Raw genomic sequence first — 18,468 nt, forward strand, 5'->3', positions numbered from 1 at the left:
ATCAAGTACTTTTAATAATAAAACAAATGTGCAGCTCTTTGTATATGCATACACAGGAATGCATTAAATTAAAAAAAACCCATCTAGAGTGTGAAATTTGTTTGTACCACTGGCAGCAAAATAGTCTTAGGAGCATGATGCTGCCACCACCACCATGCTTCACTTATAAACAGTGTTCTTTGGTTTGAAAGCCTCACTTTAACTCCTTCAAACAAACTTATTGCCTCTGAGCAGAGGCTAATAAAGTATCCAAAAATTGTACTCAAGAGTAGAAATACTTCATAAGTATTCAAGTAAAAGTCTCCAATTTTCAGTGGTCAGCACAAGAACAATGATCCCAAACACATCCCAAACACATCAAACCTGGTTTGGGAGTAGACAAAGCAAGCAAGCATGAAGAGCGATTAAAAATCAAGAAAGAATTAAAAGTTCTTGTCCAAGAAAGAGGATACTGAAGTTAATTAATTAAACAAGACAGTATAAGAAGTGTCATTTTTATTTAAAGTTAAATGAACCAGAGTTGCAGAAAGTAGTGGAATCAACAAAAATTATATTTCTCAGCATCCATTTAAAAAAAGAAAAGAAAAGAAAACCTGATTTAAAAAAAAAGAAAAAAACAAACAAAAACGAGTCAGTCAGAATTGAGATCACTGGGGTAAGAAACGTACAAGAGGAAAATATCAAGAAACAGCTCAAAACAGGATATGAACTTAAGAAAATGAAGTGTCTTGTTCACTTCCGTTTCTACCGTAGCAGCAGCCCAGATTTACAGAGTATTTATATTGCACCAGGAAGTGCTCAGAAAGGAAAGAACCACATTCAAGTAAATGAAAAAAAAAAGACATAAATCAGGCGACATGACCTCAGAGTGATCTATAAAGTGCCCTTTAGGTTTAGTTGTGTTAGAAAAAACAGAGACAAGGAAGAAAATATTAAAAAAAAGAGAGAGAGAGAGAGAAACATTTGTCTTTGTAAGAAACGTGCTGCTCTATATTCAGCGATAATCACAGCTTTTCACTCCAACATTCACTCACACGCGGCTTCATTTTAGTGTTGATCAGTAATACTTCTGTTAAATGTAATACATACATATTTATATCTCATGAAGAACTTAAAATGCAGTCCTCCCCCTGGACAAAAAGAAAAAACCTAAAAAAAAAAAAAACAATTTTAAAGCATTATGAACAGCGACATACACGGGGAGCATTAAGTTAATCACAGAAACTTGCCACAATTTGACATTTCCCTTCATGACCTCGAGAACAGTTACATTTCCAAAGTTAGTATGTAGTCAAAAGCAAACACAACGCACAGTTTCATGCTGCTTTTAAAGCACTACAGTAAAAATGTTTTTTTTTTGTTTTTTTTTTTTCAAACACATTTGCTATCACCATAACAAATGATATGGACTCTTCTCTTGCCCCCAGAACGAACCAGAAACTGAACTTCAAACGTCATGTCATATGTGGTTTTTGAAATGGCAAAGAACATTGTTCATCAGTACAAATACATACCATATTTTCCTGTAAGTTACAAACGATTAGTAAAAGAAATTATGTTGCGTGACCACAAAATTATGTATATATTAAAAAAAAAACACAAAAAAAACAACAAAAGGAAATCATAGCGGGGCTTATTGTCATGGACTCTTATTCAAATCTTCATAGTGTCTTTAAAAAAAAAAAAAAGAAAAGAAATGTTATTTTATAAAGGCTGCAGCAGCGCTATCTGATCACGACCCAGACAAGGCTCTACGGAGAGGTGTGTCTGATTTCCTGAAATGTGATTGGCTAGCATTCCTAAGGTAACCTGGTGTTGGGTTAAATATTTGAATAAGATCTAAGAACGTAGTGCCTTTGCAGCTTCTTAGGAGAAGTAGTGCATGTGGGAGCCAGATTAAGGCCATGCTAAGAGCTCTCCACTGAAAGGGGATCAAACACTGTGCTATAGTAGAGCTACTGAAATGCATCTGTATTTTCCAGCAGTGTAGATATTCACAGGATGGGGGAGAAAGGGGAAGAAATGCTGGACTCAGGGAATCCTGCTGTGTGGGTGATTTTTATTTATTTTTTTCCTGTCGATCAAGCCCGCAGATAAGACATCTCAGAACTGAGGCAGTGCAATGCTCCCTTTTCTCTTCCCAGCATCTTAAAAAAAAAAAAAAAGAAAAAAGGAGTGACCCATCCCGCACTGTAAAGATAGAAACACGTAGGCATATTGGCTCGACAAAGTTGCTGTACAGTCTTTAAACCACCATGCAGTGGAGGCGGCTCACGGTCAGGCGTTAACAGTACAACATGCTCGCACAAAAACTGCTACAAGCAGCTGGCTTCACGTCCCTGGGGATTCGCTTTCGTTTCTTTTGCTATTGGTTGTTGCTGGATAGAGTCGGAGAGGGGGGAGGGGAGGGAGGTGCGCTTTAGTCGACTCCCTCGAAGCCTTGAGCGTTCTCCACCGCCATGAGGAGCTTCTCTCTCAGGTCCTCGAAGGATTCGTAGCTGGGCAGATCCAGGCGGTTAAAACTGAGAAGAAGAAAGGGGGACGGGGGAAAGATAGATTTATGGTAAAAGATAGAAATAAATAAAATAAAATTCTTCAACGCGTTATGTGCGGAGGTGGCGTACCACGTATGAGCTCTCGGTAGCTTATCTGGTGTTCCCCACTGCTCAATTGTAAAGAGCTGAGGGCCATTAGAACCTAAAGCGAAAAAAGATGAATATCCATAAAAAGGCAAACATGTTGACAAAATATCTGTTTGTTTTATACATATATTGAAATAGACACAGTAACTTGTATTTGTTATATTAAAATGAATAAACCAAACTGGGCATTAACGTTTTTTCTACCACAAAGTTTTAGGCAAATGTTTATCATTATAAACTTTAACATTTTTCTAAAATTTCTTTGCAACATTTTGTGCTAGTAAGTAAATGGCATGTATTTTTTTTTGCCGTGACACAAGTTGGATTGTTAGGCTATAAGTGGAAGGTCTGACAGTCACTTCAGACATCCAAAATGGCAACTAGAGTTTCAAAACAACCTTTGAATGAAACAAAAAAGAAAAGAAGAAAAAACTCATCTTTTCAGAACACATTTACCATAAAGTTCAGCGAAGCCATTCATCGGCACCCGCGACGTTCCCGTAACAAACTGGAGGAGTCGGATTCTCTTCTCAGCGTCCATCAACAGGACAACCTACCGAGAGAGAGGACACAAAAACTCTCTCAATGAAACAGTTTACAGATTTTTTTTTTTTGTTAACTGAGTATTTATTATTGACGTACGTAAATTCGCCCTTTTAAGGTTCAGAATTGTTATTTGTGTGTGAAAGACAGAAGCTCAAGTCAGACTCGGGGAGCGTTTCGATGCCCAAGGCCTGGGATATTAAATGATGTCAAAGTGTCCTTACAAAAACCAAAAAGCAACAGAACAAATTCAAACGGGAGAGTGTTTGATGTGTGCGAGTACGTTAAGATAATATCTGGGGCATGTAATACTTTCGGCGTGTTTCATCAGAGCAAACAAGCCCGCTCTTCCAAACAGACTTTGATCTGGCAGGTCGAACACACAGGAACACGCCTGGAACCAGCTTCGTTTTCATGCTCATCCTCAGTACTAACCTTTTTGCAAAAAAAAAAAAAACATTACGAGACTGCATGAAAGGGTATTCAAGGGAAACCAGATAATTGTTTATAGGAAAAGGAAAATAAAGTAAAATGGCATCTTAAGGCAGGATAGAGCCAATTCACTGTGGGTTCAGGAAAACTAGCGACCATCATCTCAGTTAGTTTTCTTGTCTGTTGGTCTAAGTGATTATAACTCTGTATCCTATTGGCAAAACAGGGACTTATCAGCATTTATGTTCAGTAGCTTTTTATGACTAAAAGAGTCACAGGTAAGAATTAAGTAGGAAAACAATGACAAAACTCCCAAACAGAAAATCTTTTTTTTTTTTTTTCCCAAGCCACCTAAAGGAAATTGAAATAAAACCTCAGAGGACCCATTTCAACATTATTAAAAATGCAAAAAAAAGAGCAAAATTTTAGGAAAATATATATTTCACAGCAACTATTGGTATTAAAACTCTTCTGCTTTCAATACCGCTATTGGATCAGCAGCATTCTGGTAGCGTATAACTCACTCATCTCAGAGTACAATGCTAAAAATCTAATCAAAGCATACTAAATATAGCCTAACTATGTCCAAATACATTCAAATAAAAATGCAATTCAGTTAAATCCAGTCAGAATTGACAGATTTGTTATCCTGAACTGACTTTTAAAAAAAAAGTTTCCATCAGATATCTGTTTATCTTTGTGCTCTGGTATATTTCAATAAATGTAGTATTTCAAATCAAATTATTAGATCAATTTTTTTTTTTACGTGAGTATTTCTTTATTGAATTTTTTTTGTTTGTTTGATTTTAGTATGTGACGTTCTGTCCACCTGTGGGAGTCTAACAAACCTTCCAGAACCACTGGATCACCGGATGGTTGGGACAGTAGCCGTTCTTGTAAACCGTGTGTTGTCTCCAGTCGTTAACGTCGACGTCGCCCAAGCCACACATGAGCAGCTTCACAGGAACAGAGAGGGAGGGAGAAAAGAGACGTAAAGGCAGGAAATCATTGTATCTAAAGCTTACTGACAATGACCAGGGTGTTGCTCTATCATAAGATAAAAGAAAATAAAAAACACAAATGTTAAGTTTTTAAGATGTCCATACCTCAAGTTCATTTTCATCAAAGATCTTGATCAAATCTATTGGAATGAGCTCAGTGAATCCCTGAAAATTAAAAACAGTTACAACAAGAGAATCAAACCAAAACTAATATTTTAAAAAGGTAACAAAATCAGATGAAAATGAGTAATGCAGTTTATATCCACGTCCTTTACAAAAAATAAACATTTTTTAAAAAAGCAACACTGCCCCCTTGTGGAACTTTATAATAACTACACAAAAATACCTCCAGGAAGGCATTCATCTGCTTCTGGACCCGGTTGACAAACCTCCACTGGATGACCAAGCTAACAGATGGAAGATAATTAAAATATGTTAGAAAATGACATATTTTCTAACATATTAACAAAGAAAAAAGAAACAATGGACATACTAACTTTAAACAGTCATCTTAAAAGAAAACAACAAGAAGAACTCACTCAATGTATTCTTTCTTGTTCTCATTGGTGACCACCATGTCTGAACCGCTGGGCTTCAGGTCAACCTGATATGTCTGAGGAACAACACAAAAACCAGACGAAAGCTAAAACAACCCTGATTGTGTATCGACAAGGATGGTATTCAGAACAATAATGCATAAAAATGGTGTCAGATATCTGCTCACCTGTCCAAAGTTGTCCTCGTCAATACAAAACCTCAGGTCCAGTTCTGTGGGATCATTTTCCAGAATCCACTTTAGGGAGTTATAGTATTCACTGTCCTGTGGGGAAACCAGCATACGTGTCAGGCTTTTAATTTCATTTATTAGGTCAAATATCAAATAATTTTTTTTTATTGCAATAAATCATTTGTGCCAGATTTATAGTAATGATAAGAACAAAGTACAACCCCCGTCAGATCTGAAATTTTAGATATCTACCATTTGGGTTTTACCGTGTAAAATTTTTTCTTTAGCACTTAATTTCTGTACTTAATTACAGTATCTTAATTAAGTAGTTTTACTCAAAATTGGAGAGTTGCTCAATTGCCCAGATTTTAGGAAAAAAAAAAAGAAAAAGAAAAAACATCTTACCACAGACTCCATGTCCTTAAGCGATATCTGTTTCCCCAGCATCATCTTGTAAAATGGACGTATGAAAAAACCTGCAAGGACAAAAGAAAATGTTTAATTTTCCTCATAGGTCATGCACGTTATTTTTCAGAAAGTCGCTGAAACCCTACTCATTAAAGTTTATGATGTTCAGAGCAAAGGTTTTAGGTTTTTGTAAGCCCTTTTATAGGTTTATGAGACAAGTTTGTCACAACATAATGTTCTATAGCCACATTAAAACAGTAAAACAATCAATCATCCGCAACACGAAACTGATGTAAAGGGTGCGACATCATGTTGGCTCACTCCCCTTAGCAACCATAGCAGCATAAACTCTTTGTGGAAGGATTTTTGACCATTCTTCCAGAAGTATGTTAATCAGCGCAGACAAAAAGGTCTACTTTTGAATAAGCCCATGTTGCTTTTTCAAAAGTGTGTTTTTAAAAATGTTCTGATGTATTATTCTAACCTTCAATGCCTAGTTTCATTAGCTGTAAGTGGAAAGTCCTTCTAATTAACCGAAGAAAAAAAAAGACTTTAAGACATCAGATTGTATACATTTCATAAAATGCGAGAACTAAATTACTGCAACTTATGAATGTTTCAGTGATTTTTATTGTGTTGACTATGACCATTTTAATAAGGTTTTAATCTAACATCTAGTGTAGGCCGTTTCCTAATTTTAACTGGCTTCTGTGTCAGTGATAAAAAAAAGAAACAATTGCAAAGGGAAATTAGATCATAAAGAGGCTATAGAATCACTACCATCCAGGAGTTTTCCATGAAACACAGCCATTCCCGCCACACGCCCGATGAACTTGAAATAGGAAAGGTGATCCTCATTGCAGAGGCCAGAGTTAGGATTGATCTGGAGAGTGTAGTTGTCCCTGGACAGAGACAAAAGGGGAAAAAAAAATACATGTTTATACAAGTTTTTAAAATTACGTCAATCAAACAAACAGGATGACATCACTACATCTTTACATTAACTTCTCATTGGTTGGAGAAGAGACAAACTGGGGGAAAAAAACTCGTTTCTGTTTGCTCTCATATTAAAACTCAGGCACGAAAGAAGACTTGATAAGCAACTAAAACACTTAATTTAAAGCCTCAATGTTTGATTACACTTTTGTTTTCCAAGAACAGTTGGTTTTTACGGCCTCTTTGTTATTCAACAGCACTTGCGTACAAAAGAGGCAGAGCTGCGTCATTGCAAGGTGATGATGGTGCCAAGAAAGGGAACAGAACATATGGCACTTTTATGATCCTGTTTGTGGGAAACGTTTGCTCCAGGATGGCTTTTTGAATACGAGGAAAGGTTAATCATAGTCTAAGGAAGCCTTCACAGGTCTCATGGGGGTGGGGGAGAAAGAACAGCAGGGAGTATTGGTACACCTCGTCTCCCCAACGCACGAGCAAAGGAGGTTATTTTTAATCCCACTATGGCGCTATCGCAGCTTTACACAAGACTGTATCCTGTGAGCCGCGTTGTCACTAGGAGTTGATGGTTTTTCGTAATAGAACCGGTCGACACAAACAAGATGAGGCTTACGTGGCAGAGTACTCAAACAAGCCGTAGTAGGGGTTGAACATCTCCTTAGACAGGAGGAAGAACCACTCCCTGGCCACGCCGCCGTAGTCCAGTCCTTTCTCTGATTCAAACTCGATCCATAATCGTGCTTTTAGAACGTCCGGCCTCTTCAGGGACATGATTCGACGGTAGGACTCCTCGAAGATGTTGTTCCTGTGTAGCTTCATCTCAAAGCGGTTGGGGATATCTGCCTGGAAAAGCACAAAACAGCCAATGTCTCGGCTGTCAACAGAAAGAATGGAGGCTTTTTGAAATAATAGTGTGGGTATGGCATTAGGAACCATAACTTTTAATGGAACTTGGCAATGGAAGCCAGTCTATTCCTATAAAGGCAGCTTCCTAAGCAAATAGTAGTTTTTTGGGTTTGGGCTAAATTCAGATCCATTCTACTAAACGTCTGCAAGACACCAACGACACAAGGGAAGGACTCGCTTATTACCGGTTTCTTTAATTTCTTCCTGAAGTAGTCATATTTCTGCTTGAACTCTCTGGAGTAGGGAACAGCCTGCAAAGAAAACAAACAAAAAAAAAACGTCTAAGAACTGACTTACAGATAAAACGATTCATCTCCCGATGAGGCTGAAAATAGTGCGTCAGATAAATCTGCAGTCTATCGTAAGCGAACGCTGTTGTGATCTATGAGCAAGAAGATTTATAAGACGCAAAGTAACTCACGGGTCCCGTGATAGCCGGACTCTGTAAACGGGGGTCCTCCCACTGAGTGGTCTTTGTATCTGTGTGAAATAGGCAGGAATATGTTTTTTTTTAAATATCGGTTCAGACTTAAGACAGAGCAAATAAAACTCCCACATGACTTCCTTCCCATGCCTTGCAGGGATATTTATACCTCCTTAATTAAAAAAAAAAAGTATTCCCACAACATGATGCACCACCACGTATCATCATGTATGTTCAGAGAGAGGTGTTCAGGTAGGATTTAGCATATAGTCCGAAAAATGTTGTGCTACTTAGCGTAATCCCTGGTCCTTTGATAGCAGAGTGAGGTGTTTCACTATGGGAATCGACTCTGCATGACCCAACTATGATCACACTGAGGCGATTCTGTTAGTGAAACACGGAGCGAAGTTAGAAATGGGACTCAAATTCGGTCTCATATTCCAAATATTTGTTGTTTGTGGCTTTTTGTCAACAACTGATTTCTTCTTGCCACTCTTAAAAGGATTCCTGCCAATGGATGTTTCTACCTCATCTCTGTATCAACTTTCTCCTTGATTCTTGTGATGCCGTTTGCTCACTAATGTTCTCTAACAAATACCTGAGGCCTTCAGAGAACAAATGCATTGAAGCTGAGATTATACAAAGATGGACTTTCTTTCTGCAGAGGCAAAAGTGGAAGAGAATTGATTCTTTAGATATTTAAGTAAAGGGGGTTTAATACAAATGCAATTTTTTCAGATTTTGTTCAAAATCTACGTCGGGTATATTTGATGATCTAAAGACAAAACAATTCTGGAAAAGAATAGAAAAATGAGTAAATAAAATAGTGATAAGAATCTTACTGTGGTCAATGTAGAAAGTGCGTCCATCTGTGTGAACCCTCTCCTCCCATCCGGGCTGGAAAAAGAAGCGAGAGGCGGAAAATGAGCGACGCGATTATTAGACGACACCATTACACAAGCTCAAATAGTCATTTTAATTCATCCATTTATTTTTCCTTCTTGATTGTTGTTCGAATTGAGCTAGCCAGATGGTCAAAAAGGTCAAAACACTGAGATCACAGCACTGCAGGTGAGGCAAGCTCAATCAGACACACAGCAAGAGAAATAAAAGGATTTCCTGCCCTATTTGAGTTGGACGCATCAGCAAGGCAGGGCAGGGGTTTTGACCACAACATAAATAAATTGAACTCATCGAAACTGGTACACGCCAGCGTACCACCACTGACACGGTGAGCACTCGGTGTACGGAGTCCCGGGCCGGACACGCTCGTAAGACAACCAGCGATCAGGCAGTCAAACAGTTGGGGTAGATTTAAAGTGATGACAGGAGAAAGGAACAGAGTTGATCAGGATGTTGCTACGGGATGCATGTTTTTTGTTTTTCCTAATAATGCGGCTGCTACATGAGTCGGGGGGGCCAAACAAAAGCTGTCAACACATGCAGCACACTAGCCCGTTACTTTCTCTCTAATACATTTCTGCTCTCAAAAGTTCTTGCCTTTTTTCACTTTCCTTCCTCCTTTAATCAGCTCCTCTGTTTGCATTTTCGCTCAAAAATCTTGCCTTTGTCCCTCGGATGCCAATACAGGGTCACAAACATGGAGCAAATCCCAGGATAATGATTAATTTTGGAGCTCTGAACTTATTGTTTAAAAAAAATAAAAATAAAAAAGGTGTAGTGGTGGTGCATGGATGGCGCTGATAGAAAAAGACAAAGTGGGGGTAAAAATACTAAAATACTGAAAGGATATAGGTACAATCCATCCATGCCGGTCATGAGAGAGAAAAGAAGAGAAAGAACCAGGGGAAAAAAAACAAAGAAAAATCTGGAAGGCTGTCTGCAGGCGATTGATCAGACAGGTAAGGCAGGCAGGCAGAGGGGAGGAAGGCATCAACCAACCTCCTCTGGTAGGTTCTGCCAAACACATATGGCCAGGTGCAGAAGAAACATTAGATCCATCAGAATGGAAAGAAGAGAAAGAAAACAAACACACACACACACGCACACACATCGTAAAAAGCCTGTGAGATATACAAACTTATGAACTCTTCATTTCTTAACATCATTATCCATAAGTAATCTTTACCCATCAACCCAAATGACAAGCTGGATTTAAGATTTTACAAAAAGCAATACAATACGTAAACGGCAGGATACTCAAAAGAACCTGGACAGATCACAGCTGTAAAGTTTCTGACCGAGTACATACGCAAATCTGTGTTAATGGGTTCTAGCATATCCAATCCACATTGGTGTCTTTAAATTCAAACTTAGACCATGGCAATGGGCTAAATAAAACTGTACAAATGTCTTTAAAAAAAAAGATCGATTCCAAGTTATTGATTTTCAATCAACTTTTAGGTTAGACAAAAAAAAAATGTAGTGTACCAAAAGTTTTATACAAATACTCTGTATAGTTATTGCCCTCCCCCAACCCCCTTATAAAAATGTGTACTAATGCTACACTTAAGATACATTTATAACGTAAATGTCTTACATTTGGAGAAAAAAAAATATCCAAATTATTATCATTACAAAAATCACCATTTTCAAAGTAACTGGCACCTCTAACAAAGGCAATGAAAAAATGTTTTATTACTGTTCTCTACAGTAAAACCTTTAAAACAACTGGAACTGTGACAAAGCAGAACCAGGACCCATATTAACTTTTCCACAGCTTTTAGTAGAAATTAGCTTTCACCAAGTCTCCACAATAAATGAAAAATGAACAAAATAAGGATAGCAAATTTTATTGAAATATTGGCCACTCAAAGTCTTTACCTCACATTGTGATTGAGTGAAGTAGTTATCTTTCGTAACTAAGCAGTTGTCCAGAGGAAATGCCAGAAGAACCATCAAAATTGGAAACATGGTTTTTGCAAGACTACTGGGAATTTCACTAGAAACATGCTTCAGTCAGGTGATACTAAAAATGAGCTTTGGCAAAACAAAGGATGAATATGTGAAAAGCTAATATTCGCCCAGTACAAGAGAGGTGTAGGTTCTGTTATGCTGCGGGACTCGTTCTCTCACTAGAAACCTCGTTGAGGCACAAAGCACCATTAGCTTTTTCAGACCTGCATCTCTTACGTAGCGCATAAGCTGTACAGGAGAGTGTATAAGAGTTGACCCTGGACAACTTAAGAGTTTGAACCTCCTCTTTCAATCTTTCTTCATCTTTTAGGAAATAATTGAGTGACTAAAGGAAGTTGTATAACTGTAAATGCTTGGGGGATGGTATACAGTTTATCTGTGAAAACCATGCCTATATATATGGGACTGTTTTTATCCACACAAAAAAAGTTCAGTCTGGCATTATGCTTCTCAAAAAAAACAACAGACTTTCAGTCAAGGCTTCACACAACGTAACCAGGGTGCTAGTAAAAGCAATGGATGCTGTAACTCAGAAAGAGCAAAGACATATCAATCTGTGGGAGGACTTACAGGAAGGGGACCAAGTTCACCAGGTTCCATTGAGTTCTTATTCCTCATATGGACGGGATATTTCAACCTGGGATCCTCCTGAGAAGAGACAAAACATTTTTGATAAAACTAATATCTCACTATCAATTTCTTTAATAAAATATTAGACATTAAAAACACATAAAATCAGAAAAAAATAAAATATAAAATCAGAAAAGCTTGATTCTCATGCAGCAGTCATATTTTAATTGCCTTTTCCACCACTAGATGTCACTGTGAACAAAGCTAACCTTTGTTGTTGTGTGTTTAGATGTTAGAGAAATGTGAAGATACAAAAGCAGCAGTGTGTTAGCTCACCCAGGTGGTGGTTCTGCTGTTGTGGTCGATGAAAAAAGGCCGTCCATTAGGGGCTATCCTCATCTCCCAGCCCGGGGGCAAGAAGCTCTGCTGGGTCTTGTGTTGTGATTTTGGGGAGCTGTACGGAGACAGCTGAGGAGACTGCGGATTGGAGAGGGTGTCTTTCACCGCCCTCCGCACCTGGATGTTGTTGGCACCCTGGGTGGAAAAAAAGAAAAAAGAAAAAAAGAAAACGGGGGGGAAAAAAGTTTCGTAAATCAGTCACTCAAACTGATAAAAGCAGAAACGGAGGACATAAAGCTGACAATGGATTTAGATGACTAACACTTTGACACGACAACAGGAATGTTTAATGGCAGCAAACAGGACATTCTGTACAGAGACTGCCTTCATCTTCTGCTTAAAAAGCAAACAAACTTTCAAATAACCACATTTAAACCCAGAAATGTGAAAAGAGAATGAGAATTTTTCCCATCATATAAATATATTAGAATGGGTTTTTATTTTCAGTCCCATCTCACATAAAGGGACCAAGTTGTCACCAATGCTGCAAACTTGTCAATAATTATAAAAAAAAGTGCCCAGAAAATCCACTTTGATCAATTTCCAATACAATGCAACTTAATTTAAAGAAAACCGGTGATTTTTCTCCTCCCCCCCTCATTTATTTCTGGTGACCAGGAAAATCCATTTCTATAGTTAATACAGAGAAGTGGACTAAAAATTTAAAAAAACAAAACAAAACAAAACAAAAAAAAAGCAGAGAACAAGCATTAAAAACATGACATAGTGCACCTTAAACCACTTAAGATTGTATCTATCCATGTTATAGCTACTGAATATTAGTAATTACTTTGTCTCCAGTCAGTGTCGCTCATCTCTTTTTTTTTTTTACATGAGAGGAACAGAAAAGCTCAATTAATTAAATCACCTTCACTTTAAGTTGTAATTACACCAATCTCAGAGAGTGCGTTTTATTTCCTTTAACTTCCTCTAGTTTATTATTAGCCACACGCTTTAATTAAACTTTTTCCAGGTCTCCTCCCTAGTTGGCAGCAGATGATTTTCAGCAATGAGCGAAACTGTGAACAGCGGTGGTGGGCAAAAAGGTGTGCTGATGTTAATTAGCTATGCATGTTTCCTCGACATTTCTGGTCCTCAAAGCATAATGAGTTTATAATATTCAAAGTAACTTCATCACAGGAACATTTCTTGCCTCCAGCTGCACTAATAAGAAACGGTATATCTAAAAATATTAAAAAAGGTCAAAATACGACGGTGAAATTTAAATAGTTAACTTGAAGAATCAGGTGTTTCACACGTTAACCGTCAGAGCCGATTATTAACAAACTTCAACTAGTTAAAAAATAAAATAAAAAAACTGGATTCATGGGAGCAAGTTGTTGTGACTATATGGTTGCCAGGACAAAGTAACTTTAAACATTCAGGGTTTTTATTACTATATAAAACATTAAGAGCTCAAGCAATCATTTCAAATGTCCAAAAATAAATAATGAACAATAAACTCTGTCTCAAGTTTGTGAAGAATCAGCAGCAACATAATTTATATAAGTGCAAGTTTAACATGTAGAAATGAAAGGCCAGAGTTGTTTATTAGCACCTCAGGAAAAGAAGTTTAAAAATCCACAAAATAAATTCCTCTGTTTCAGCATAATGTCAGTGAAAACTAATGAAAAATCAATGTTTTTTTTTGTTTTGTTTTTTCAGAACATCCATTCAGAGAAATGAATGCATTTGGTATTTTACTACAGCTATGTCAGAAGTTGTATGTCTAGATGTCTTATATGCAATACATGTCAGGGTCACTTTTCCACAAATAGATCTCTACATTTATAAATTCACTTATTAATTTGTAGTACCAAGAATATGTTTCTGCCTGTTGCAATAAGCAATAAATCAACAAACATTAACAATTAAAATGAGCTTGATTGTAAATGTTTTTAAAGGCCCACTGTGCTTAAAGAAACATCATAATCAATTTAATTTATGATTTTGGTTGTGTGTGGTTTTTATTAGCATTTTATTTAATTGTTTTTTATTTTTAAAAATGTCTTCCAGTTCCACTGTTGTGTTCTTTACAAAATTACTCTTTGAAATGACAAAGTTGCATTATTATACCAATATCATTATATCCTTTAAAAATGGATTTAGAACATTATCATTTTTCACAATAATTTCCTGGACAATTTTTCGTCCAGCAAAATGCATTACGACAGGCCTACTCATATTGTAACAACCAGCTCAGATTTTCTATTGAACAGACCAGGACAGCTCAAGTGTCAGGATTTGATTCAGAGAGATGACACCAAAATAGCAAAAAGGCTGCCGCAACTTGTTGAAATCTTACAGGAGAATACTATGTCCTATCCAATCGGACAACAGAGGTAGTACAAAGTACAAACAGCAGGGGTGCTACAATTTGACAAATGTGACTCCAGGGGTGGTGGAGAAATTTAAAAAAATGGAGGATAAGGGAGAACAAAGAGGATAGAAGTTAGTAGAGGTTGCTAATTCTCACCTCCAAAGGGGTGGAAAGGGTGACAGTGGGAGAGCTGAGGCTACGAGGTCGTCGGACTTGGGGCTCATGGAGGTGGTGGTTGGAAGCATTGGAAGAGGAGGAGGAAGGGGTGGAAGCGGGTACCAGGGCTGAGGCAGACCCTGATGCTACTGCTGCTGCTGCTGCTGAGGTGCTGGCTCCGTCTTCAGTCAGCTGTTGGTGAAAACAGCACCTCTGAGGTTAAGTGGGGTTGGGATTTCAAGGAAGAGATGTTGCCTGACAGAATGAATCATGGAGCATCTTGTTAAACACGCCTGTCTGCACTGGGGTAGTCTGGGGTGCCAACTTTACACTCAGGAAATGAGTTCCTGAAAATCTCAAAAAAAGCAAGAGTCATTTGGGCCCCGAGAGGAAAGAATGAGTTATGGCTTGCTAAAAAAAGACAAACAGCAAAAACTGAGTTTCCAACAAGAAAATGGAGGCAAATGTTTCATCTTCTCTGTCTGAGTAAAAACAGCAAATAAACGAGTTTCACAAAAGGAAGAGACAATGAACATGTATGAGACAGGTGATCGCTTTCTTTTTGTGTTTTGTTATTTCTTTGTTGTAGTTTTTATTGGAAAAAGTTGATATTAGAAGGAGAGACATGAGCAGCAAAAGCACACCGAGTCCCTCAGTATTGGTCTCACTGCGAGTTCAGACAGAAAAACGGAGCAGAGGTGGTGAAAGGGAGTAAAGAGCGGTAGTTACACATCCATGCTGGGACCGACCAATACAGAGATGCACTGCAGTCAAGCAAAATGCTGGACAGGAGAAGGAAGACAAACATTAGAGTGGAACAAAGCAGGAAGTCAGACAGAAGGAACGACAGGAAAGGAGACTTGTGTTTGAAGGTTGCACAGAGAAGAACAGAGGAGGACAAAGGGACAAACGCCACAACAGGAACCGAGTCGGTCCAGTCCCATGCATATGGCCGGCCTGAAAGCCAGCCCTCAGACCCGCTGTACCTGCACAATTGGCCTAGTCCAAGTAGTGGTGCGGTTGTTATGATTGACGTAATAAGTTCTTCCCTTGGCGTCCTTCCTCTCCTCCCATCCGGGGGGCAGGCCGGGGGTGGTCAGGGTGTAGGAAGCTGCCGAGGGGGACTGATCGAGTGTGGAGAGACAGAGCAAACCAAAAAAACAGCTCATCAGCGGAGGCTTCAAAAACCCAAAAGCATGTGCAGGGAATGTTAATTCATTCATTGTTAAAAAAAATAAAATAAAATAAAAATACAGTTGAAAATTGATAGAGTGTTGTTTTGAATAAAGTCACAATTTGTTAGTTTTTCTTTTTTCTTTTTGTCAGAAAAACACATTTGATATTCCTGACAAGCCAAATAAGTAAGAAACATTGATAAAAGGAAAAACTGATGAAGTCACACATCTGAACACAAACAGAGATCAAATCTGTTGTGTTAAAAGAATAAAAGTGTTGCCTTTCCTAAAAGAGTAAAAAAAAATTCCTATCTATTAATTATCTTTGGCATTTGATTCTGTTTAATCGCAAACTTTAATGTAACTTTTTAGGATTGTATGTTACAGGTCAACAAAGAGTAGCACCCAATCGTGAAACGAAAGAAAACTAAAACATGGTCCACATTTTCCCCTTCATTCAGATCCCATAACGCACAGTGATGCCACTTTGCACCAGAGACAAACTGTTATCTGATCCGCAATAGGGGAACCAACAAAGAAAGAAGTTATTCAGTTACGATAAAAGGCCTTGATGAAGTCCTCCACCAGGAAGTACTGCTTATAAACTTCTCCCCCTTTCAGGAAGAACGTGTGCGTTGCTGTTTTATGCACTTTGTAAGAATTAATGCCTAGAAGTCATGTTTTTGCTCTGCAGAAGTTCAGTCTTAATGGGTTGCTTGCAAAAGGAAAAACAGTCCATCTTGCACAGGGGGAAATAAGGAGGTGTTTGACTGATGCTTTAAACTGAACATGAATTGAGGCATTACCATGGGCTCCTCACCACCTGACACAGTTTGAGCTCTTGTTCTTCTGGTCTGGGGACCCTGCTGGTGGTAGACAACAGGGGAACAGGGTCTTTAGTTCACAATTTGTTTCTATAGGCAGACGGAAAGTGAAGGAGGGGGGAAAAACTTGGGCATGGGTGAAGGAGAGTGGGTGGATAAAGAAGGGGGATTGATTCTCAAAGAGAGGTGAGGATTGGCAGAAAACAAAAGGACTTATTTGATTATGGGCCAAGGTGACAAAGTGCAGAGGCTTTGAAAGTGCAGGGAGTAATTGACACAATGGACTATGTTTGAAAGATGGTTTACAACTGTGGTTTATTTTTCAGTTAAAAAGGAAGAACACATTTTCCCTGAGGAGTGGCATTTTACTCGGCGCCAGTACAGTTTCTCTAATCAGGTCTGAAAAGTAAACTAAAGTCACACTAATCAGGGAAAAATGAAGTGTTTAAAAGATGTTAGAGCAGAAAAGTGATTTTATGTGCCAACACAAAAAAGCTTGACCGATTCTGTATTCAGAAAATTAAACATAAAAAGAAAAGTCTGGCACGTAAAAAAATAAAATAAAATAAAAAATCAGAAGAAATGCAAGCAAAAATGAGACAGAAAGATGCATCTGACTGTGACCGTTCACTTATAGGACAGGTATTCCCAGAACTTCAGCAGACTGCTGGAAACCTCAAATGATTCAAGAGAGATTTGGACCAACAACCCCAGATCTACATATTAGCTTCTTTGACACAAAGCCACATTAAACCCTATGACACAAACTGTTGATGCACAAAATCTCTATAATCATCTCAGATTAGTATGTTACTCCTGCAGCATTTTTGTAGCTACATTCAGTGAAATCTATAAATGCAATTAATAGCAATTAATAAGCAGTGAGGATTACTTAAGCCAGTGCCTTTTTGTTGGAAAGTTAAGCATCACTCAACAGCGTAAGCAGACAAAAAATATCTCAACTCAAGTTATTCAGCGGTGTACTTTTTCCACAGAATGACTGGTTCCCCCAACATAACCCAATGCTCTCTACACCAAAACAAACATTTCCTCTGGTTCTTCCATAACTGCACCTCAGCCTATAAAGCACATCCTAATTTATGAGCAAAACCGACATCTGCACTTGTACTTTTTACTGGTCTGACGAAGCAAAATCTAAACGCTGTGACTCAACTTCGCGGCCGACATCTGATTCAGACCATATGACAGTTTGTTAAACCAAATCATCACTGATGATGTGACTCAGAGGATGAATTACTGCTGCTGCCCTCAATCTGTGCTCCCACTTCTGGTGCACTGCTGCACCACCAAGACCTCCACCACACAAACGAACACAGGTGCACATGAATCACAAAAAATACAGCCACGAGTGCATAGGACGAGGTGTGGTTACCCTATAAAGATAGAAAGATTGCAGTAAGGTAGAGAGAGATTAAATTTTAAGAGAGAATATGTCACAACTCCCCTCATATGAAGAAGGCTAAAACAAGAGGGATAGAGAAGGAATAGACAGATGGTGCATCCACAGGAATCAGACATGTTAATCGGGAGACCAAGTTAGGGAGCAAGGAGAGAAAGGGAAACAAAAGGAAGAAGATGCAGGAAATGTAAGACTTTAGATATATGTACCGTTAGAGGAGGTGCCTGGGCCTGATCACTGACACCATCTGTCATACTTGAAGACCGGAGTCTGTTTGACAGCTGGCTCTGTTTAAAGTAAGGAGGACAACGGGCAAAATGTTAGCTGGAAAAGAACAAGTAACCAGCAGCAAATTCATCTGGTTGGAAAGCAAAACACCGTTAATCAGCGTTGAGCAATAATTTGGGCTCAGATGAAAAAAATAAAAAAAAAGATAAAACAAAATTCGGATTACCAGAGAGGAGCTGGGCCCTGGCAGTTCACCGTTCGTTTCGGGGGCGATTGACAGCCTCAGACTTAGGTCTTCAGAGAACTCCTGGGCAGCAGGCGTCGGCGAGTGCTGCGGGGTCAAAACGGAGGAGGGAGCGGGCAGAGACTGGGCCAAGCTGTCGTTGGGATCCTCTTCGTTGATGAGCTCCCAGGACTGAGGGAGGTAAAAAAACAAAAAAAAACAAGAAAAAACATGTTTTT

At 38.5% G+C, this 18,468-nt stretch overlaps 1 protein-coding gene across 1 annotated transcript in view; it reads right to left on the reverse strand.

Moving 5' to 3' along the window:
* Window positions 1-481: 481 nt before the first annotated feature.
* The window catches only part of nedd4l (NEDD4 like E3 ubiquitin protein ligase), a 30,174-nt gene continuing 12,187 nt past the window's right edge, over window positions 482-18,468 (reverse strand). Inside the window, exons 6-23 of the mRNA XM_016674747.1 lie at window positions 15,346-15,491; window positions 14,360-14,551; window positions 11,821-12,018; window positions 11,485-11,562; window positions 8,880-8,934; window positions 8,035-8,093; window positions 7,799-7,864; window positions 7,321-7,550; window positions 6,534-6,655; window positions 5,751-5,821; window positions 5,343-5,438; window positions 5,158-5,231; window positions 4,965-5,025; window positions 4,724-4,783; window positions 4,466-4,573; window positions 3,099-3,195; window positions 2,625-2,697; window positions 482-2,522 (exon numbers count right to left, since the gene is read on the reverse strand). Coding sequence (XP_016530233.1) covers window positions 2,420-2,522; window positions 2,625-2,697; window positions 3,099-3,195; window positions 4,466-4,573; window positions 4,724-4,783; window positions 4,965-5,025; window positions 5,158-5,231; window positions 5,343-5,438; window positions 5,751-5,821; window positions 6,534-6,655; window positions 7,321-7,550; window positions 7,799-7,864; window positions 8,035-8,093; window positions 8,880-8,934; window positions 11,485-11,562; window positions 11,821-12,018; window positions 14,360-14,551; window positions 15,346-15,491 — 1,889 coding nt within the window. The 3' untranslated portion in view covers window positions 482-2,419. The remainder of the gene's footprint in view (window positions 2,523-2,624; window positions 2,698-3,098; window positions 3,196-4,465; window positions 4,574-4,723; window positions 4,784-4,964; window positions 5,026-5,157; window positions 5,232-5,342; window positions 5,439-5,750; window positions 5,822-6,533; window positions 6,656-7,320; window positions 7,551-7,798; window positions 7,865-8,034; window positions 8,094-8,879; window positions 8,935-11,484; window positions 11,563-11,820; window positions 12,019-14,359; window positions 14,552-15,345; window positions 15,492-18,468) is intronic.

This window comes from Poecilia formosa, unplaced genomic scaffold (genome assembly GCF_000485575.1).
Source record: "Poecilia formosa unplaced genomic scaffold, Poecilia_formosa-5.1.2 Scaffold100, whole genome shotgun sequence".
NCBI lineage: Eukaryota > Metazoa > Chordata > Actinopteri > Cyprinodontiformes > Poeciliidae > Poecilia > Poecilia formosa.